Here is a 24,342-nt window from a genome sequence, read left to right as displayed (position 1 = left end):
TTCGAAGTTTGAAGCAGTTTCATTTATTACATAACTTCTTAATCTAAAATTTTTATACATTGTCTAAAAGTCTATTACAAGGGTCTAGGTACAAAATATATACAATACATTATCATATAGACATTGAGTACTGCAAAATACAGTATCAAATTATTAACACGGATGAGATTTGTACTCCTAATTATTATCTTTGTAAGAAGTATTACAAATCTCTAGTCAACATTTGTAACTTTACTTCTTCATTATTTCAAATACACAATTTGGGAATAAATTAGGCTATGAACAATTTTGAAGAGCCAAAAATAGTATAAACACGATAAAGTAATCCAATTAGGAAGTCAAATTGTTTCCTAAACAATCTCTTCCAGGTGTGATAGTATTTTCAGAACTGATACAAAATAATCGAGTAATCGTAAAAGATTGGCGGATACGTTGTTAGAGAGATCACAGATTATAGTGAACACACCTTCGAAATAATTTCAAAGGTATGAGCAAAAGAGTTACCAAGTCAACTGTATAATCACTGTACACTAAGCTGGGAGCAAGTCAAAGTCGTCCGAAACATGTACCATTGGAACATGAATGTCTTCTATCTGAGGTGTTGCTTTAAATTCACATAGTCCAACTTCCTTCAGTTTCCATTCCCAATCCATTCTCTGCACAGCATGCAACGATTCAGCCTCATTATGATGTCTGAGCAACATTGCTTCCTAAAATAATACCATTTATTGTGATAATTCGTTCCTTCGAAGAAATTCAATTTCAACGATGATAATACCTATCAATATACAGTATTCCCATTATAAATGTGTGAAAGCACATTACGTTAAATGTGAAAATTTTATCCCCGTTACTAAAATAATCACCCTTAGAATCATGTCCTGTTTGGTCTTATTATAATCAGAGAAATATCACGGATATATTAAAAAAAATTTTTGTGTAAAATAAAAATGTTTTGCCTTTTCCTTAGTATTGTCACATATGGACTCTCAAAACACAAAAAACCTTGTTTTACACATTTAACGCGGGAACACTGTATTACGCAGTTTTAAACTGATATGGGAATGATATTTATCAGTTGGTTTTTACGTAACATATCTTAATCTAACCTGAATTAATTAGGGACATTGTATGGAACTTACGAATGTCGATGCAGCGATTCAGGTATGCAATATGTATATCAGTCGCTATTATATTTACCTTGATCTTTTCCCATTTGTCATCGACATCTTGCAACCAACTCAGAAACAATCTGCCGTTGTATCGACTCCTCGCATTTCTGTCTTTTTCTTCTTGTTCCGGAGTAATAACATTATAAACTTCTTCGTCCTTTAATATGGTACATACAGAAAAAGGTAAGGCTTGATTAGCAAGAGCCCTAGCAGCTCTACCGTGTACTCTAAGAATTTCCTGTTCCACCGATAAAACTAATTTCTCTTTTTCAACAACGTGCTGCATTCTGAGACGGTATCTCTCCTTTTCTTGTTCAACGTACAAATCCTTCATAGCGCCTTGCAATCCAACCGGTGGATTAACGTTCGGTTCTTTATTCGCATTTCCGGCTAAAACGTATGTACAACGATTCATTAAATAGTCCTTGAATCCCTGAGGTGGCTTTGGTTGAACTGGAAAAAGGCCCTTTCTTCTTCGTTCAATCTAAAACGACAAAGACAATATTACCATTCTGCATTGCTATATGAAGCTATTCAAAATATTTTAATAACACTATTCGACATTAACTTTATTTTGCGATATCTACTTGGTGATAATCCAATAACGGAATTGTTCTATAACCATTAGTTTTTTAAAAAACATGAATTTTTGTAAAAATGCATGATTTTAAGCTGAAAACACACAAAAACTGAGACACATTCATGTTTTTAAAAACCTGAGGATATCGGAGCAATTCCGGGTGTCAGATTCATGCTCGAGACGAGAAACACAAAGACTGCCTAATGATTATTAGAAACCAGCAAAAAGGTCTTGTTGAACAGTGTAATAATAAAAGTTAACCTGTTTTCTAATATTGAGGAATAATTGATAACAATTAGTGATGGGTTGATCGTGTGGATGTACTTCTGGACCCGTATTAGTTGCTTCAGATGCTTCGTTAGAAGCAGCCGTAGCAGCTTGTGCTTCTTTATTAGGTTTCATTTTTCTTTTCCTGGGATGCAGCTCGACAGGTGGTGCTGGGGTACCTACGTTTGACGTAGTTGATGAGGTACTTGCAGAGGCGCTTTCTGAATTCTCTGTGCCGTTATCTTTCTGGCTTTTGCCACTGGCTTCGGTATTTTTTTCCGATTTTTCCACAATAACATTCGTCTTCGAAGTGGTGCTGTTACTCGCAGCTTCCGTCGAACTAGTTTTATTAGATTCGGAACCAGTCGTTTCAGGCGTAGGCGAATGATGCCGTTGTTGCGGCGACGAGTTATTCGAACGATCCGTCGAGGCAGCTGCTGGTAGCGGAGACGAGTTCGAATAGTTTCCGTTACCAGCAGAGGCAGATGTTTCCTTCAACGTTGCTGAGCCATTACCGCCATTACCAGATCTATGCGAGCTTCTGAGTACTCTTTGATGATGCGTCGATCTCTCTTCTCCGTGTAAAGCACCGCTGAAATCTTTCTTGTCCTCGCTTTTAGTACTATTTCCACTTTCTGTAGGGCTCGTCGTACCACTGGCAGACTGACTTTGATCCTTATCCGTTGAATCATTGCTGTTCGAACTTGCCACTACGTAGGGTAGCTGATGACTTCTGTTCGACGTGCTTTTCCCATTTCTATTACCTTGTTCTTGCTCCGATGTAGTACTTTGTGGAATAACTATTTTCAAAGGTGGCACTTTAGGAGCTGAATTAGAATCCGAACCTTTTGATCGATCATCTTCGCCATCGGATTCAGGAGGTGCTGGTGTTGTTGTTTTGGTACTAGTCGCTGAACCAGAGGGATTCGAAGGTTTCGGACTGCTTGCCATCGAAGAAGTGCTTGGACTTTTCCTATCGGCATTGCTTGAAGTTGTATTTTGATTATTTTTACCAGAGGCCGTGCCAGATCCTTGTTTACCCGATTTCGCACACTGTAACGATAAATAAGGCTGTTAAAAATGATTTTAATTGTTCGATGTAGTCGTTAATTATACAAATTCATCGTAACCTTAAACCAGACATATTTTTAACAACCTCAAAAAAGGAGAAGGTTCATATATTATATTCTTGTCAATATGGCCCTCTCGCAGTCGTGTGGTTTTATTAGATCCACTTAATTGTTTCGTGAAACGTATAACAACTATAACGAGCAATAATTACTTTTTCTCCCGTATTAGCAGCATTCCTGCCGGTACTTTGCCTTCCGGTTGTTGCACCTTTGGAATTCTCTTTCGTAGGCTCCGAATCCTTCCGTTTTTTCCGACGATTTTCTTCATCCTGCTCGTCGGTATTATCGCTCTCGAAGGCACGTTTAGACGAAGGTGAAGCCGAAATTGTGGGTGCATCGTCGGTGGCGACCGACGTCGTTGTTATTTCGCCAGAAGATGTCGAACTACCGGCGGCGGACGTATTGTTACCACCGCTTGGGCCACCTTGACCGCCAGAAGACTTGCTGCCATCTTTATCTTTTTCAAGATTTGGGTTCGGCGAGGAACTCGAACCTCTTACCGGTGTCGGCTCCTTCGAACTTTTGAACTCATAGACGTCGCCACTGTCGGCGGCGGACGATGATGTGTTCCCAGAAGTACTCGAGCCCGAGGCGGCATTCGCGGTCACCGCTGAGACGTTTGACGACGCCTTAGACGAAGTTTCCATTTGACTTTGATTCTAAAAACATTTGTTTACATTAGAAACAGACTTTTCGACGCACAATTTTTCTTTCATCTTTTTTACCAGAAAGAAATACATACGTACGATCGTGAATTTAAAAACGTCGTACCGAAGAAATCTAGACCAGCAACAATTTACTTTCACGTTTTCTCAGAAATGAATAGTGATTAACAAAATTCTACTCGTTGTACGCGTTTATCGAAAGAAATCTACCGACTATAATACGTTTGCATGTCGATCGTGGATTCCTTAATTGCTTCCGTTGCGTCGTCGCGAATCGATTAATATTCGATTAACGTGTTCGATATATGCCGTGGGCGAATCGCGATTCAGAATTCTCTAAACGGATTTTCATCGAGACGGTGCCCCTCGGTGTTCGCGGTATCGAATATGCATGTAAACGCGCGTGTACCTGTGCGTTCATGCCACCCTGACGGGAGTTAGTAGCGCCCCCTCCTTTCTTTTCATCCCTCGCCCCTCGCACCTGGTTGAGCCGAAGCGTCACCCTCGGCGAGCTTCCAGACTGCCCGGTTCCCGATCTATCGACTGTGGGGAACAAAACACCGGTTAATTGCAAGAACAACGACGGAATGCCAGGGAACGAGTTTCCACGAAACCAGTACTTACTCCTTTGGCACAGAGGGAAGACGGTCGAAGGAGTCGGGAAGAGAGATGGAGGGATGGGTAGCGGGAGGAGGGAGGGAGAGAGAGTAGGGGAGGGGGGCAGAATCGTAGAGAGAGAAAGATGGTAGGACGGTAAAGATTTCAAGGGGGGAACCGACGGTTGCGGTCATCGGGGGTATGGCCGTTAATCACGGGGTCCCCGGGAGAACGAGTTCCTCGAGAAGGCCGAGAGCGCGGAGATAGGGAGTTCCGATCCGCGATCGATTCATTAGTGGCCTTTTACCGGACGATCGCATTACAGGAAGGCGTGCCATTAAACTCTTTATTCGCATCGGTGCAGCGCGCCACTGGCGCGTACGGTAAGTGGAGCTTATCGACCGAAAGAATCGTGTCTCGATCCCTCGAGCATTCTTTGGTAGACGCATGTTGGGCAAATTTTATTGGTAATTACAGGGAACAGAGTTCTCGGTATCGATTTAAATGACCTTGAAATATGTTGTCGGAGACAACATTTTCAACGCAACCATGTTTATCTTTAATTTTTCAGCAGTACGTGCAATGACTGCCACTTGAAATCGTACGCCTAGTGGTTCAGCCGATATTTTTCTCAATAAAACATGAAAATTGTACTAAATTTCTTATTTCTATTATTTCTTTATTTGATACACAACAACAATATAAAAAAAGGCCTTCAGTGGTACTCAGTAAATTAAATAAAATTTTACAGAGGAAATAAGATACAGTTTTAGAATAATATACAGGGTGTGTTCGGTTACCTCCGGTAAAAATTTTAATAGGGGATTCTAGAGGCCAAATTAAGACGAAAATCAAGAATACTAATTTGTTGTTGGAGGCTTCGTTAAAAAGTTATTAACGTTTATAGTTACGCCTCTAGATAGGCAACCTGTGTACAGCTGCGTGCGCGCGATAGTGGTACAATTTTATGAGTGGGAACCACTGTCGTGCGCACGCAGCTGTTCGCAGATTGCCGTTCTACAGGCGGAACTTTAAACGTTAATAACTTTTTAACGAAGCCTCAATCAACAAATTGGTATTCTTGATTTTCGTTTTATTTTGGCCTCTAGAATCTCCCATATGCCTCAATACGAGTTTCAATAATTTAGTACAATTTTCATGTTTTATTGACAAAAATATTGGCTGAAACCCTAGGTGTACGATTTTAAGTGACAGTCACTGTATACAGTTTGATGTCTACAACAAATAATATAGATCGAATATAAAATCGATGGAAAGAAATGGCGTTTTGTGGTCTTGTAATTTTCTGAATCGCAGAGAAAAACCATTGTGCTTCATGAACGAAATTATAGTACATTTTGTTTATATGCTTAAAAACACAGTTCAGTATTTCGTGAAATTTGAAGCGGTCAAGACGTAAAATTATTGAAATTATTGTTCAGTCGAGAATACGACAAAGACGAATGGAACAATGAGATAGTGAAGAACTTTTTGAAATTATTTTATTCGAAAATACACAAATTTACAGTTCGATGTAACAAAATTGTAAAAAAAAAGATACGAAAAATTGTGGTTTTCAATCACATAAAAACCAGTTGTAACAATTCTTTAAACTTTTGCCATGTCACACAGTTATTCCGTTACGCTAATTTTGTAAAAATTACTATATTGATAAAATTAATATTTAACGGGATATTCCTTTTACTTTATAACATTAGCAAGTCTTTTTGGCACTTATCCCAAAATTGTTTTTTTTTTTAGGAAGTATTTTACCGTATTATTTCTTCTATTATAAATCTTTGATTTCTTTTTACAATTTCTTGAGAAATGTATCTGCAAAACCTGATGTCTAAACTCTTCGTTTCTTTTACATTTTTTTATTCCGTGAAAATGATAAACAAAAAACTTTTGACACGTTTTTTTTTTAGAACTATTCTTTGTGTCCGATTGCCAAATTGAAATATTTTCAGCACATCTTTTCCCTACACAATCATGCAAAAATTATTTCCCTCTTCGTTCCACTTTTCAAATTGTTACTACCTGTTTTTCTTCGAACTGTTTATAATAATAAGTAACAATAAAAATGTATATTTTTGGTTGGTAACTAAACAAACTACGTAACAACGTTGCAGTCAATCCTTAAAGTGTCAGTAATTGGGCCTTTTACCCTATACACTTTTAAGACCTCTTTCAGTTGGTCATTGATCGTAGGCTCTTCCTCTTTCTGTTCTTCCCCTCTTTCAAGGAAGAGGGAATTGTGCCAATGAAACCTGGCGTTCACGAATAGTATATCCGAAAATACATCAACCCTGCTAGTCAATGAATTTGCGGTTGTTCGTCGCTGTTACAACGCTACACATTAACGATTCACTAAAATAATGAATTTTCCCATATACGGAAACGACATTTTTTAACAAACACGGAACATTTGAATTGGATAAATCTGTTAAAAAAAAAAATTTCTTTATGTACCAAAAGTACAAATAATTACCAACAGCGTCAAGGAATACATTTTTATGCAAAAGGTTTACCACGCAACCGACTCAACCTGATCTTTGAAACGATTGCAAAATACAATCGTGAAGAAAAATTAAATAATTATGGTAATTATTCAGAATGGAAATGACCTTACAAATCTCGATGACCTTGAAGTATATTGTCAAGGTCAACATTCTGAACAACTTTCTTGAAACAAAAGTTTTAAAAAAGTACCTGTGTCGTGTTGTAGGAGTGTCGTTGCTTCTAAATGATTGGTGTAGTTGTTCTGTGTGGATGTGGTTTGACTGTACTGGCGGAAAGGGCAGGCTCTGGTGAGGAAGCCCTTTCCGGGGTTGGGACGGAGTTCTCTAGTAAATTTGAATGTTAGTAACAATTAAGTGAAAGCTAGCCAAGTGAAAGTGCGCGCACGTGCATTTCAGCTGTCTAGAAAACTCCGTTTGGTTACCCTTGAGTAACAAAAGGCTGAGGGTCGTTTGCAGGCCCGGCCAACGGCTCGACCGAGGGCCTTGACTGTCGCCAACTAACCCTGCCATAAAGGCTAAATTGCGAGGTCCTGCTCGCGTCGCAACAGTACCTTTTTTAATCTTCTTACGTAATAACAAATCATTAATGATTTACTTAAATATGCATAATTAATCTTTTATATAATTTGACAAGTAATCGATATAACAGAAAAATGTATTTCCAAAATAAAAATACCATTTTGAATAATTTTCTTAATTGTCAAATAAGACTGATAAAATTGACCAACTAAAAATAAAACGGGCGAAATATTTCCTATGCTAGTGCATAACGCGGGTACCACACAGCATAATGCTGTCTCTAGAAAGAGAGTACATATTTGTGGAACATTTTTACCGCGAAATGATGATACGCAAATACTACGGTGCATTGATATACACGCGTACGTGCTTCTGCGAAATACAACGTATATTATTTCGTAGCATACGCTCGCCCTCCTACTTCCTGCACGAGAGATCTCTCTGCTTTTGACCTTCGGTAACCAATATATTAAAAACTATTGAACACAGCGATTTATCCGCCTCCCCCTTCCCCGGTCATTAATCAGTACAAAGATAACCATGTTTCACGACGCGTTTCGCGAAAGTTGCACGGACAACCATCCGCGAACGAATATTTTAAGGATAAAAAGAAACTCGACGCGGCGGTCGACCATAATCGGTATATCGATATATACGCTCGACGAATCGGAACATTAAAAATCGACAAGATGCTCGAACGTGTATTCTCTGAAAAATACACGAGTTATTGCACTTTTATTTCTTTGAAGAAATACTAATCGACGTGATTACTTTCTTTTTTTTTGGGGCCAGTTCCTGACCTTTCCGAATATTGGTCTTCGACTAGCCAGAAAAGATATCGCATATGTATTCTTTATGACTGATAACGTACGTTTTATCGGATCACTGTTTGCGAGAAAAGTTCATTAACTTGCTACGGCTCGCGATATAGATAATCGTACAACCGATGACAAACCGACACACGACGCTACCGTCTTTCAACAAGCACGAATGTCGCGCGAATATCATTGTATTAAAGTTAAACCCGATGCCAGAGCTTCGCCTTACCGGTAAACGTTAGATATCGTTCGTTGATCCGTTCATAAAGTCGAGTGTACGAGCAAAATCCAGACGCTGCGCGTTAATGATGCGCCGTATTGCGAGATAAAAAATTATGTATATGTATACGCGCGAGCGAAGTTGACACAGCGTGTTGCCGCGATGGCCGAACCGCTAACCGAAGTACCGATTTAAATCTAGTTATCGATCGCTACAATGACGAAATACGTTACGAGAATCAAGGTCAGGCCAGATACCGCTTTGTGAAGTGTCACCGTTTCCTCCTACGGGCCGTCGGTTTATATTGCGAAAGATTAGCATATCGCTCTCGAGCTAAAACTTTTAAAAGATTTCACTACATTGAAAGCAAACGCGGGACACGGTGTATCGTGTTTCCAACGTGTTCTGCGAAATACGCGATACATAGTGCGTAACCGGTTTTTACTTTGCTACGTGCACGTTCGATTGTCATCGTTAAACACTCCCGAGTCTTCGTTTTAATTTAATTGACCGTCGATGAGTCACGCTAAAGGTAACATTATCACGATTTTTTTGCACCGTTTTTTCCTTTCTTATCGTCCATCGATAACGATGATATAATATTAATGACACGGGTACATCACTGTCTCGGTATTCGTATTCGATTCGTAACGTTAATCGACGCATCTCAACATTCTGCGTTCATTTTTTAACGAAAACACAGAAATGATTGAATAAGTTTGTTAGAAAATGGTGCGCCGTTGCAGCGACTGCAACATAGAACCCTTTCGGCGGTGCGATCACCCTAGTGGTGTCGATGGACGCAGCCCGCGAGCGCAAACGTGTCCAATGTACTTGCCAGTCAGCGTGTTCTTTCTCCCTCGCACCGCGGTGCTTACTCCCTCTTTTTCTCCCCCCGCCGCCAGGCTCCTTTCTCTCTCACCATCGAGAACCGTCTACCTTTGTCCTTCTCCTTCGACAGCGAAGACCAGAAGACGTGTTCCAAGGTTCGGCACTCCCGTTTCGACGACGCGGTTCTTCGAGCTAGGCTGATCGAAGCGAACGAGTCGACGCGAGAACGACACCGACGCGCACGTTAAAAGTTAAGGAAAGTCGAAACACGCGCCGAGCCACGTGGTCGGACGGTATATACTTGCCAGTAACGGTACTTTTGGGTCATCCAATAGCAGCGACGGGGATCCCGAGCGAAGAGCAACGCGGCCTCGAACGCATACCTGTTCACGCGACGCGAGGTACCGACGATACGTAGTAGCGTACCGATAAAGGGTCCCCGATGTATCACAGCGAAAGAACAGGAAGGACAATGACGAGCAAGCAACGCGACGACAGTCGAGAGGTTCAGTAGCCGCGGCAGCAGCGTGTGTACACCACTGCCGCTCGTAACGCACCCACACACGCGCGATAGCGAAGCACTGAGAGCTAAGAGAGAAAGGAACCGGCTCGCGACTGTGTCGCCGCGTCTCCGTCTCCATCAACTTCTACCAGGCGCGGCACACTGCACCGCGCGCACGATACCGACGCGTCACTACTCGGGAATGTCACGTCTAATTAAGTGCTGTTTCTGCATCGGTCGCTATTATTACCGATCGGTGGTGATTGCACGCTCGCGCGTATTCGCCCTGCATACGAATGGACCACGTGCGCGCGCCTCCACACCGACTACGAGTGTATATTCGCAATACATCCACGTAGCATAAATAAACACTTTCTTTACTGACTCTCTGCTGCGTATCATGTGCCTGATATTAGAAACTTTGTGTAAACAACGTCGTTAAAATTCGCTAAAGAAATTTTATAACATCTCCATACGATATTTCCTTTTTGCAAATAATCCTAGTACCACGGGTTCGCTCACTTATCATTTACACTACGAGTATTAATTTATTTTTCAATGTACAAATAACGATAAAATAATTTCTAGTTTTAAAGACGAAACAAAAATTTGCGAAATTATATTTTACGATGAATAGTGACAAATAAAATAATATTATTGGAAAAATAAACAAATTAAGGACGTTGAACCGGTAGCTTGCTTTCCATCTTTTTCGTTATTGTTTTTTAAACTTCTCTGGTGTACACGTATCAGTATTCAATGCGCAAACAAAATTATATTTATAATATTCATATATATTTATTCCTTCGTATTAAAACATATGTATTTATTATGCATTTCAGATTTGCTGTAAAAACAAATTCAAAAATAAAAAAAATCTCAAAGGATTTTCTTGTCATTTTTCCTGTCCTTCGTTTCTTTGGCGTTACCTATTTAATAAGATTCTATCAACATAAAATAAATTTTAATTGTGTATTATAGAATATCAATATCTTGTATTATGTGTATTGTAAATATGAAACAAATAAATTACTTTTTTTATGTTCAATCATGTTCCAATGCGATTGTTACGCTCATCAAATGTAACCATTGTTTCAGGAACTGCTATACCGGTAAATGCAACTGCAACGCGTCGGTAAAAAGATGCAACACACGTAAGTACATCGACAATTATTACTCAATTAATTTTACTTGGTTTCAAAATTAGAAAAATGGAATAAATTTATTGCAATTAGTTTGACCAAACAAATTCATCTCGTATAAAACTACTAGTAATTCAAATTGAGAAAAATTAAGATTTTATTTTGTTTACGCTTATACAAAGATTTTCATTAGTAGAAATTAAAATGTTGTTCAAAAAATATTAATTTTATATACATCGTACACATAAAATTACATCTTCACGCTACAATTAAACCTAACCTTATTTGTAAATCTACTTTGTACATTTTAGACATTTATTAAAAATAAAAAAATGATCAGAGAACAAATAAAATTATACGTGAGTAAATAAGAAATGTAGATCCTGTTAAAATATTACATTTAATAAAGAAAACAATACTTACGTTCGATAGAATGTTTTAAACAATGTACTAATAATACATAAAATCTATTGAGAGATTTTTAAGACAATCACATTTTTCTACGTTAAAAATTTTCTTTTGCACCTACTAGTTTTGAAAACACTGATGTAGTGTTTTTTTGCTTTGGATAAGAAAATTTCATGCCTGACAGCCTGACAGCCTGACGCATGAACTCACCTTTATTTTGCGGTGGTGTCCTCCGCATCTCACAGGGGGCTCCACTATCCTCAGCAACGTGTGGTGCAGCGGTTGACGCACTTCCGGTTGTACGTTGCTGTTGAAACTGAGAATGGTGATGTTGGTAAAGCTGCTGCTGCTGCCGTTGTTGCTCCTGTTCCTGTTGCTCGTTGGACGGCGCTGCTGCGCTTGTTTCAGCCGGAGAGCATGGGTTATTGGGAGCAACGGTTGTACTGTCATCAGGTGAACTCGCACCTGTAATATCTGTACTCACAAATAAAACAGAAAATAAAAACTTATAGGCGAGCTCTCGCAATTGTCGTGAAACGGTTTCGAATGTCTCGCGTTGAAGTACAAAACAGTGGAACAGTGGCACAAGGTAAAAATTTCAATACAATGTACACAGTATTTTCTAATATTATGACTTTACTCGTTTAATATTTCAAGTAAACTAACATCTCTGTCGTATCGTTTCAATATTTTCATTCAATTAAATGTCTTTATAGGTTTACAAATACAATATGAACACTACAACATAAAAGCTTTGCACAGTGTTACAATCACGGATAAAGTGTTGCACTTCGTACGCACTTCAGCCTGAGATATTTTGCGATATTTGACTATCATTTTCACAGTTTTGTATATGTTTAATAAATTTAAGTTATTCCTTCTTGATACAGTCATATAAGAACACATACACGTTGCAAAGTGATAATCAGTTGGCAGGAGCTGGCTTCTTCGGCAAGTAGAAGGATTTCACAATATCCAAGGAGAGTCTCGATGCTTCAAAATGTGACGAATTGGTTATCATCGCTCTTGGTTATCATCTAAAACTCGATATATCGTGTGCACTGAATTTTTCGTTTCAACTTACTCTCACGATTGCTTTTGACCGTATTGATATTCGATCACTTTTTATCTTTTTTTTTTTTTTGTAATAAAACAGGTTTCTTCTTGGTTTTCTTTTTTCCTTGTAGGACCAATTGTCACGTCGAGCTTGACGATTCAAAGATGGTCAGGGCGACATCTGTCGGTCCGCCGGGGGAAAGTCCGTACGCGTACGTGCTCGACGTGCACGCGAACACGGCCCCTCGCGAACTAGAGGCCATGTTGCGTCGCTATGTCGACGATTGGCTCCGCCTTTCCCCGTGTCGCCCCACCAACGGAGAGCCAAGAACGCTCTTTCTCGCCAATCCGAGCCAAGCTGATCCCGCCAACGGCGTCGTCGATCCTGCGCTTTGCAAGCGTCCGTGATACCACGAATGTGTGCGCAGGTTCACACTGCACGAAACCACGCGATTGACTGTGCCATGTGTATAAGAAAATGCATATACGTTCTATCTATATCCTGTATGCGAGCATGTGTCCGTGGCAGCATTTCCTCACGTGCCGCTTCTGCGCTGAGCACACCAGTCGCATTATTGCTTACTTTCCGAGCGTGTCTGAGCGCCCTGCGCCAACCAAAGCTGTAGAAGGGTACAGACATTCACTGATGTAGCACGGAGAAACGTATAAACTTTGTCATTTTCTGTACAACGGTACCATTTTTGAAAATGACACCATTTATCGGTAAAATAAAAAAAAAAAGACACATGACATTTGTATTTTGATTCTTTTTCATGGCGTATTATGAACACCTGTAAACTAGTGCCTTCAGGATCCTATCGATGCAACTAAATCTACGTTTCTACAGAATTGAAATAGTCTTCCGTTTTTTTGATAATAAAATGAAAATTTGTGACATTTGAAACCGAGTGAAATAACTCACGTTTAGAAGTGTACCTTTGTTGACTCTTAAGAAGTGTAATATTCGTATTTATAAATCAAAAGAAAATAAGCTTTCATTACCGTATTAGCTTTATGCAAAGACGTGCGCCAAGAAATAGCGATACGGCCTATTTCCTGTTCACTTAAAGTTTGACCAACGAACCGTAATAATCGATACGGTTCAACTGTTTGACAACACGATACATAACTTATTTATTAGAATAAGGCACAAGTAACGACGATGAAACATGTCGATCGTTGATTGGTTCTGTAAATTGGCCAGACTGTAGTCAGTGCAATAAATCAAGATGGCGGAGCATTGGTCTTCTAAAAATAGGAGAACGACGTGAAAAAATATAAGTGCTTGGGACGAGAATAGTAATCTTTACCGCGATTATGTTCGAATAATAACGAAAAGAGAGAGGGATGCGAGGGAAAAAGATATAGGAGAGGATGGGAAACGGGGAACAAAGAAAGCGCAAAGGACCTGGAAAAGTGAAAACGCAATTCAGTAGAATGTCGAGCTAAACTGCTATGGGGAGAAGGCTGATGTGTTCCGTCGACGTGTGGCTTACTGGCGAATCCGAAAGGGTCGAGACATGCTCTCTAGGCATTTACACACACGAAAAGCAACGTTTACTTTAAAGGAGATAGAGTAAAGCGATTGTTGCGAACGCTGCTTTTTTTCTACTGATTACCGATTCCAAGTATCTCGAGATGTTTGCTTGTAAAACACGCCATGCAAAGGAAAGCCTCAAATTTCTTAACAATGGCATTTTCACAATATCGACTCCCACCCCCTCCATCCTTTCCCTTTCTCGTTCTTATCACTCTGTGAGCATCAATGCATTGTTCATCATTACGCAATCATTTAATTTATCAATACACGTTTTGTCAAGGATACATTTTTAAAAAATTGTACGAGTTATAAAATTATTAACACAGGCAAAATAAAATAATTGCAGTATATTTATTTTTGTTAAGAATTAGATTGTATCTTTTATTTTCTGTCCCCGTGGTTTGTCAAATTATGCAACACTCATTATCTACATTTGCGTAGTTTTAAAGCAATATGAATAGAACTAATTTTCCTTGGTAACTACAAACAGTCGTTACGGTAATGAATGTACTTTAATAAAAGAAAGAAGTAACTGAAAACCATCAGAACCGTACGAGCCATAACACCGAGATCGTTACACATTTCCAGAGAAGAGACATTTCATTATTTGAAAAATAATTACGGGCAGAGTACACGTTTCTACGAATTTCCATTTGTACAACCTGGACGCGGCAAAAAAGAAAAAAAATAAGGTAAAGCTCTCGGCTAAACGAAGCTCAAACACGATATATACAATAGCAAAAGACCATCATGTAGATTTGTCATGTGAACTCGTGCACGGTCCTTGTCGAGAAGTTGCAACATTCGTCGGTTTTCTTTCTGATCGATATCTCTCTGCCATTGGAACAAAGCTGGCCATTTGCAGTCAAAGATGGAACATAGTGTTTTAAGATTCCAGAGAACAATTGTTAAATCGATAAAATGTTATTAATTATAATCGATTCGAATTAAAGAAATTCACTACTCTTATTTTTTTTTTTTTTTTTTTTTTTAAATGAAATACTTGAACGACTAATATTCAAGCGAAAACATGTTCAAGGTCTGCGTTTCAAATTTTTAGCCAATACATTCCCGTCGATAAACTTGAACGCGTTGACAATTTCGATTACGTAAGACATCAGTACAGTGCGTGTACAGTTCCAACAGATTCTGAATATTCAATACTTGAGAAATATACTTTATCGACATTTTCTTATTATTTTACTGTTTTGTTAACCTCAAATTACAACTATACGTAGAACAAAGGGAATTAACCTCTAATCGGCCAATTTTGAATATTTCGATATTACTTTATTTATATAGTATAAGTATAGTATAATAGTATGGAGGCATGCTTACGTAAATTAAATACTAAATTTTACTTTAACGAATTTAAAATAAAATTTCGATTATACGTTGTGACTGGTACAAACTAAAATAGCCGACAGTCACGGCATATAATGATTAAAAAAGGAAATTGCAAAACAACGTGTTGTCTAATGCCAAATTAGTGCCTATCGCGTAACAACATGATGTTTAATTATCAAAAACACGATCGAATTATGGTGCTTTGGAATCGATCGTTTTCAAAGTGAAAAAATACATTTTGCGGGTGAAAGTGAGAAACGAAACGTTGATATTAAAGATCAAAGTTTCGAACGAACCGACGATTTTAAGGAAAGGAATATTTTTCGGGAGAAAATATAGCAGGACGGAACAGGGTAGCTTTTCTTTTTTCTTTTTTTTTTCTTTTTTAAATGTGCAGTCAGCAGTGAGAATAGTTCGGAATTGACGTTACGATAAACAACAAGCTTCGTCGTTTCTCGACTGGTCTATCGGCTTTAAGCACACGGGCGCCGCCCAATATCGCCTCCTCTCAGCAATTCGATAAAAACTTCATTCGCTTTAAATTACGTTGTGCTGGAAATTTAAGTTCGAAACATTAATCGATTCATTTCAGAAAATTTACATACCACGAGAAGGAAAGGAAATTTAAAAAATCATTATCGTAAATTCGTCGACGGAGCTATGGATAGATATATAAAATTAAAAATGGTACGAAATGTGTGAAATCGAAAGATTCGATGAAAAACAAATTCGCGTTGGTTTATATTCAAATTACTTGCAATATCTTACGCCTCTGTACGAGCTTTATGTATCGGGTAATTATAATTTTGATAACGGAACAATGCTTTTTAACAGTATCCTGCACGCAAAAATGTAATTTACTTAGCGAAACGATTGAATATTCATGTACGCGAACGGAATCATAGAATGTTATCTCCATTTCGACAAATATGAACGACTACTGACAGCGTGTGCATGTAATGTTATATGTTCCGAGCATTCAACGCCCATAGGCATTAAAGACCACTTCCTCAAGAATGTCTGGCACGGCAGTACCGGACCTTCCGCTTTAAACCTGAGTTGGAAATTCTCCGTAGAAACATCGAATTTGTCGTGGGTATCGTTTTCAACAAATACTCCTAAATTGTCTGCATTGTCTCTGGTATAATACGCCGCTAAGTACAGGGAACCATTTTAACAAGTTCACTGTCAGATGAAAACTGTATGATATCTTGCAAGATTCAAATTTTGATTTTATACCATTGTAAGCTACATAACCTAAAATTTGTTTCAGTATTTATCTTCGTAGCCTTGTTAAAATTTACAAATTCCATCAAAAGTTATTTCCTTCGACACCTTAACTTGAGAATTAATTTTTGTAGTATAATAATGGGTCCTGTCACAACCTAACCTAAAATTTGTTTCAGTACTTTGTAACCCTGTTAAAATTTACAAATTCCATCCAAATTTATTTCCCTCGATGACTTAACTTGAGAATTAATTCTTCTAGTGTCATAATGGGCAAATTTTGATACTACATAACCTACAATTTGTTTCAGTACTTATCTTCGTAACCTTGTTAAAATTCACAAATTCTATCGAAATTTATTTCCTTCGACGCTTTAACTTGAAAATAATGGGTAAATCCTGCCACTACCTAACCTAAAATTTGTTCCAATATTTATTTTCGTAACCTTGTTAAAATTCACGAATTCCATTCAAATATATTTCCCTCGACGACTTAACTTGAAAATGAATTTTTCTAGTATCATAATGGGTCCTGTCATAACCTAACCTAAAATTTGTTTCAGTACTTATCTTCGTAACCTTGTTAAAATTCACAAATTCCATCCAAAATTTCCTTCGGCGTCTTAACTTGAGAATTAATTTTTCTAGTATCATAATGGATCCTGCCACAACCTAACCTAAAATTTCTTTCATTACTTATCTTCGTAACCTTGTCAAGATTCACAAATTCCAACCAAAGTTATTTTCCTTGACTTCTTAACTTGAGAATTAATTTTCCTAGTATTATAATGGGTCCTGTCACAACCTAACCTAAAATTTGTTTCAGTACTTATCCTCGTAACCTTGTTAAAATTCACAAATTCCATTCAAATTTATTTCCCTCGACGACTTAACTTGAAAATGAATTTTTCTAGTATCATAATGGGTCCTTTCATAACCTAACCTAAAATTTGTTTCAGTACTTATCTTCGTAACCTTGTTAAAATTCACAAATTCCATCCAAAATTTCCTTCGGCGTCTTAACTTGAGAATTAATTTTTCTAGTATCATAATGGATCCTGTCACAATCTAACCTACAATTTGTTTCAGTACTTATCTTCGTAACCTTGTTAAAATTCACAAATTCCATTGAAATTTATTTCCCTCGACGTTTTACCTTGAGAATTACTTTTTGTAGTATCATAATGGGTCCTGTCACAACCTAACCTAAAATTTCTTTCATTACTTATCTTCGTAACCTTGTCAAGATTCACAAATTCCAACCAAAGTTATTTTCCTTGACTTCTTAACTTGAGAATTAATTTTCCTAGTATTATAATGGGTCCTGTCACAACCTAACCTAAAATTTGTTTCATTACCTATCTGTGTAACCTTATTAAAATTCACAAATTCTATCCAAATTTATTTCCTTCGACGACTTAACTTAAAAATTTATTTTTCTAGTATCATAGCAGCAGTCAAGGTGTTAAATTAACCCGTACAGTCTGAGAAAAAGGGAAATCATTGCTGACGAGAGAAACGATAAGGAATATGGATTCAAGATCGCCAGAATGTAACGCGGTGGCTTCGTGCAAATTTCATAACTACTGGAAATGTACACAAAACATATCTATCGCATTACACTCTAGAGATAAGAGTCAAACCTTATCGTTAGAGTATATCGTTTCAGTCAATGCCTTTGAGAGTCGTTAAAAGTATCTATTAATGAAAATGATGATAATAATCTCTAGTAATTATTCTTAGGTTAAGTTCGTTATGTTTATGCTTAAATTATAGATTAGTATATTCTTCAGTCACTGTATCTATTAATTTGGTAAAAAGTTCTATTTAAAACATATAAAGAATGCCCAAAACGAAACAAGATAGGATATTTTAGCTAAAGTGTAAATACATTATAAGTTCTTGCATTTGGTAGTTTCTCCATAAATTTTGTATTTTCAAAACGTAAATCAGTGTGAAATTATTTAAATAATGGGGATCAAATGCAATTAGTTTTAGATATTTTGACTAAAGATGGCAGTGTAAATATTACATTATAAGTTCTTGCATTTGGCAGTTTCTCCATAAATTTTTATTTTGAAAATGTAAATCAGTGTGAAATTATTTAAAGAATTGGAATCAAAAGCAATTTTGTGACATCACAAATACGTTAAACTTTCTCAATGAAATATGAAAAATATGCTGATACTTGGTTATGGACATGAGTGTTAAAACAGCTTTTTTATGTTAACCATTTGAATTAGATTTAATACCAGCCTATTATTAAATTTCACTTTTTACACTAAGGTAATCATTCCATTTGCAATATATCATTTTGTCTAATACTTTACTGTACTCCTTTACTTTGTATTTTTGACATGCACCTATATGTAATGAAGATATATTACTTTTATTATATTGCCATAATTGTGTTAAAAAATAATACCAAGCTTTTTGCTATTAAACTGATTTCTAAAATATACGTCGATAATCGGAATATTTACGTTAGTAGATGTATTTCATTTAATATTATATGAAACACCATGGTCATATTTCAAGTATCGCGAACGAAAATCGTACGCTTTAAGACCGAACTGAAAAATTATATAGAGCAGTGCGGCCCTGTCTCGAGTATTGATCTGTACGAGAGTTGTCTGCCGCCCCTCCCGTACCCCCAACGGTGGATGTTTCATCCCTCCGCAGCCCCTGAACAACAAGGATGTCGCGCACCTGTGACTAGGGTGCTGGTGAATACCCTATTAGCCATCTTGCGGCGACATTGTCTCCGCGTGTATGTACTACGGTTTCCGTTCGTCTCGCGGGACTTCGTATTTTCGACGTGCCGATCATAGAATTTAAATTCAACCTTCGTACGGGCTCCATTGTGCACGCGAAATAACATAAATCTTAGTGGAGATATTCGTTGTCCGCTTACGCAACAAAATAAGACCCGACTAAAAGGGAAAGTGAGGACAAATCTCAACGTGGACGGTCATTTTGTCTCGAATGACGTCCGAGAGAAATGCAATCATAAAAATCGAACTTTTGCATATCTCTCGAAGGGAGCTTTGCAATTATGAAAATTTGGGGGGAAAAAATTTGTTTGCTTTACGATTCTATGTTCGTATTTTAAATTTGGGCAGTTAAATATAAATATATTATATATATGTGTTATTGTACTTTTTACTTTTTAAATATTAAATCGACAAAAATGCCAAAAACTTTTCTTTTTTTTTAATATAAAAAATACAATTTGTACACCTCTGGACCGCGTTTTGATTAATAAGATAATTGTTTTTTAAATATGTATGTATGTTGCACGTTGGTGTGTATGTTTTTTAATAGTTCAAGACCGACTGACAAAAAAAAAAAAGATACTATAAGTTTGATTTGTTTCTTCGACCTTGAAGAGTAATGGGACGAAACGGGCCGGAGAAAGGGTAACCGAGGAACGGAGGTGGATTGTATATGAATGAACCCGGGACCCGCTGACTTCCTGCGTTTAGGAAGGTCGTGCACCGTCGCTTTCATTTATCGATGAGTATCTCCGCTATATACAAGAACCAGAGGTGACCGACCCCATGGAATGCTGTCTTTCGGTTGAAAGAAAATTTGTAATTACATTCACGTTGAAAACGGACACGTATTTAGAAAGCGAAAGTGAAGTGAAAACATAAACAACCGCCAATCTTATAACGATATTATTCATGAAACGTATCACAAAATTTATCAAATGAAAGATTATAGAATAATTATGCCCTACTTACTTAAAGGAAAAAGATTTGCGTTTATTTACTTCTGTGTCGTTTTGAAGATTAAGAATTGCACTTTAATCACGTGTGATTGCATTACGAAAGAACGTCACGCAAATACTAATAAAATTATGTTAAATAAATTTCATACTCGTGTACGAAGACTTTTTCACTCTATTTCAGGCGACCATGTCACCAAAAAATTCAATACAACTACAGTAGTGCCCACATAAGTGACCACAGTCGGGAACGGCAGCGGTCACTTATGTGGGCATGGTTAGTTTTCAGAATTCAACGGAGATAAGGAAAGAGAATAATATGGCACCCGAAACCATATGCAGTATGCCCACATTCGAGACTGGTCACGGTCACTTATGTGGGCATGGTAATGGAAGATTCTAGAGGCCAAAATAAGACGAAAATAAAAAATACCAATTTGTTGATCTAGGTTTCGTTAAAAAGTTATTAACGTTTAAAGTTCCGCCTGTAGAACGACAATCTGCGAACAGCTGCGCACGCGTGATAGTGGTTCTCACTCAGAAAACTGTGAGGCGGTCGATACGTCACTAAGTAGAGTTTCTCATGCTGAGTGAGAACCTCTATCGCCCGCACGCAGCTGTATGCAGGTTGGAAATCTACAGGTGAAAATTTAAACGTTAATAACTTTTTAACAAAGCCTCATTCAACAAATTGGCATTCTTGATTTTCGTCTTATTTGGGCATCTAGAATCTACCATTAAAATTTTTCCCAAGAATTGATGAGGATAACCGTGGTCATTTAAGTGGGCAAAAATTCGGTCATTTATGTGGGCACTACTGTATACAATGTATCGATAACGACCGGTATCTAGTTGCGCTTGACGTTCGAAGCCGCTTGGCTTCTAATAATTGGTGGGGATAACCGTGGTCACTTAAGTGGGCAAAAATTCAGTCACTTATGTGGGCACTACTGTATACAATGTATTGATAACGACCGGTGTCTAGTTGCGCTCGACACGCTCGATGTTCGAAGCCGCTACGCTTCTAATAATTGGTGGGGATAACCATGATCACTTAAGTGGGCAAAACTACGGTCACTTATGTGGGCACTACTGTATCGCACGTAAAAAATGTAAAGAAAGAAATTTAAAAATAGTGAAATAACTTACCATTCGCTTCTTTAGTATTCAGTTCGTATCCATTCACGAGCATCTGCCGCACGCGAAAATCTTCTTTGCGATTAATAGGCGCTTGGACCGCCGATTCGCCATTTTTGCTTGTCCAGCGACCCTTCGATCCTCGTTGCAACGTCGAAGGCTTTGACGCGGTGCTTGTGTTTTCTGTTCGATTGCCACCTGAAGACGTACAAAATGCATTTTCATAACTTATTCGCGAGGGAAGTTTTCGATTTATTGCCATAAATAAATACGTCATCGTTAGAATGTGAAAATGTACGAGGGAAGTCTGCTAAGTTGCAATCTGATTAGAATATCTTCGTAATGTAACTGTTTACTTGGACAGTACGCAGAAGTACATAATAGAACTTCGATATACAGGATTTTCCACTTAAAACAATCTACTTAATTATAGTTTTTTATTGTAACGATACAAGAAAAATATTGCATAGGTAATACAATTCTGAGAGGTATAATATGTAAAGCTGAAATATGTCATCAAACAATTTGTTAACCAATACTTCCTGGGAGAGGGGCTAAGGTTACCGATATTATTTTACATACAAATGCGTGTGTATTTTTGCATTCAATCATTATAATAATGTAGAAAATATCCTTGAAACTAAATTAAATAAAAAAAAGCACTGTAAAGAAAATGTTTCTTGTAACATATTCACCCTCTGAGATTATACAAATTGTACATGAAATAATTTTTCGTATCATCGTAACTAAATGTGATAAATAATTACATGGCCTATTTCGAGTAGCATGTACTTACATGCAAACGTTTTTATATGAAATTTTTTCATTGGTCGAAAGGCACCTTTTAATAAAATGTGCGTATGTATTTTGAATTGTTAAGTAGGTAGTTATGTAGTGTTATGTATGCCCACGTGTGAATATGAAATACAAAGCAATGCTATTGATAAGTAACACTACGGGAACACGCCGTGGTATGTACGCCTCCTGATGCAAATTGCAATTGCAACGAGTTACCAGCAATCGGTCCCGCTGTCAGGATAATTCTCCCGTGGCGGGAACTCGAACACGCGTCAATTACTTATATTAACATTGCCCCTTCCTTTTGTTGTCAAGTCGGCATGCGCCATTCAACGCGGCATCGCGGGAACGTCGACGATCGGGCAGTCGCGTGGTTGGTAGGCCTGAGGGTGAAATACAGGCGGGCAAACACTCGCTCGCACGAAGTAACTAGCTCTAGATTTCGCGTTGCAGCTTGTTTCGATAAAACAAATACATACAGCGGGAAACTAATGCGGCTGATCGAGGCAGAAAAGTCGCGTTAATTTGCGAGTGTCGCTTGTTCGTGTATCAATAAATAAATAAAATGCACGACACTGGATCAATTTAGGGATCACGTTCGGTATATTTCTCGGACTAACCTAGTGTACGATAGGTAGCACGCAATGTCACGTCGTAGTGAATTTTATTGTCAGCTATGTAAATCTGTGCGAATATGGAATAAATAACCGATTCGAATATGTTGGAACCACTACGTCGATAGAAAAATGCACGCGTAGGAAAATACGAATGGGAGTATCGTTTGATGATCGATTACGTGTTTTTTGCACCGAGGTACCGTAATTGTGCGTGTGTTCGGTCACGACCGAGTTCTTGTCTGTCTCACCTGATACTATTTCCTGAGAGGTCATTTGGAGAAGGAGTGCGAGCTGTTGTCGCTCGGACATCCGCGCTGGGTAACCGCGGAAACGACTGTTACCGCCTGCGGGCATTCCGTCCTCATAACTCATGTAACTTGGGCCTAAAAACGCACGTGGAGTATCACAGTGTTCACTCGGAGGAAAGAATATCACTCGCGCACGGACGCACGTTTTATTCCTGGATCTGCCGTGATTTGCCACGAGCGAAGATAACCTAAAATCGCACGGTCGGTTCACGCCATTTTGACCTACCGAGCGCGCACAGATACGTGAAACGACAGTCACGCGATACGCACGGAACTACACGCGCCGAAACCGATTGCATCTGACGAACACTGAGAATTCCCGTTCGCGATTTATGCGCTCTCGTTTCCCGGGTTGATGATTTGATTTCACGACGCGGCATGTGTGTGCGTGCTCTTTCGAAAACGAGATTCGCGACACACGACTCCGGACACAGTGCGCAATATGACGCAACGTTTGTGTTGTGTTTACAGTTGGTATCTCTGTCGGTAGCGTGCGTCGCGCGAATATTCAAAACATCGTAATTAATAACACACTCTTGTGACTAATGCTACTTGGTACAAGGGTTGGCAGCAAAGAAGAAAATTAATAAGGTATACTCGTATAATGTTCGTGTGTTTTTTTTAATAAAGAAGACGGGTTTACATATCGCATCACGTATCATTCAATTCTAAACTTATAAATGGGAGCTTTGTCGTATGATTGATTAAGTTGCATGTACATTCACAAAATAAATAGTCGATACAACCAAATGAAAATGAAAGAAAATTTGGGCACTATAATTATTAACTATAGTAATTCCGATCTAATGAATATAATAGGCCATGTAGAGCCACGACATACATAATACATGTATATTAATTTTCTTCATACAATCCACCATAAATAGGACGATCGATTGGACTACGCTTGCATTCTTATTATTATCACACATGCACGCATTCGGTTCATACTATTTCGCATCTCGTGTTTATTGTAACAATATTGTAATTTAATTACGAATAATGATAAGAACACATCATTTAATTGTTTCTAACGCAGTAGTTATCTACCAGTAACATTATAGAAAATACATAACGACTTTCTTATCGTCAGACCGATTATATACGAATTGTTACTTGTTAATTGACATTTCCAATACTGCGAATTACACGCAAAATTTTTTTGCCGATGTACAATTATGACATTAAATGTTGTAAAGAAGAGAATAA

At 38.0% G+C, this 24,342-nt stretch overlaps 1 protein-coding gene across 6 annotated transcripts; it reads right to left on the bottom strand.

The window, feature by feature from the left end:
- Positions 1-4: 4 nt before the first annotated feature.
- LOC122397269 (ankyrin repeat domain-containing protein 12) lies at positions 5-23,687 on the bottom strand. Of its 6 annotated transcripts, none has more exons than XM_043396346.1 (8): positions 23,074-23,687; positions 21,423-21,608; positions 11,584-11,847; positions 4,224-4,357; positions 3,302-3,808; positions 2,203-3,072; positions 1,201-1,656; positions 5-710 (listed from the first exon to the last, which is right to left on the bottom strand). In XM_043396346.1, exons 1-8 carry the CDS (start codon positions 23,195-23,197, stop codon positions 531-533), a joined length of 2,721 nt encoding a protein of 906 aa, XP_043252281.1. In that variant the 5' UTR covers positions 23,198-23,687; the 3' UTR covers positions 5-530. The 6 variants fall into 6 exon arrangements, with proteins under 6 accessions (XP_043252281.1, XP_043252280.1, XP_043252286.1 ...); XM_043396345.1 differs by having other exon boundaries at positions 2,014-3,072; positions 23,074-23,676; XM_043396351.1 differs by lacking the exons at positions 21,423-21,608; positions 23,074-23,687 and adding exons at positions 12,282-12,366; positions 12,458-12,479 and having other exon boundaries at positions 2,014-3,072.
- Between the last annotated feature and the right edge of the window lie 655 nt (positions 23,688-24,342).

Source organism: Colletes gigas, unplaced genomic scaffold, assembly GCF_013123115.1.
Source record: "Colletes gigas isolate AHSC1104 unplaced genomic scaffold, ASM1312311v1 Colletes_gigas_Sc00009, whole genome shotgun sequence".
Classification (NCBI taxonomy): domain Eukaryota; kingdom Metazoa; phylum Arthropoda; class Insecta; order Hymenoptera; family Colletidae; genus Colletes; species Colletes gigas.
The sequence above is the reverse complement of the archived record's forward strand: the minus strand, read 5'-3'. Positions and strand labels throughout refer to the sequence as shown.

What these genes read in the sequence shown, in the direction of transcription:
- LOC122397269 (XM_043396345.1), bottom strand. Translation starts at nt 23,197, where the DNA reads ATGAGTTATGAGGACGGAATGCCCGCAGGCGGTAACAGTCGTTTCCGC. An exon ending in GAATACTAAAGAAGCGAATG is followed by an intron (nt 11,848 to 21,422) that starts GTAAGTTATTTC and finishes TTGTGAGTACAG; the next exon opens with ATATTACAGGTGCGAGTTCA. An exon ending in ACAAATGGGAAAAGATCAAG is followed by an intron (nt 711 to 1,200) that starts GTAAATATAATA and finishes GTATTATTTTAG; the next exon opens with GAAGCAATGTTGCTCAGACA.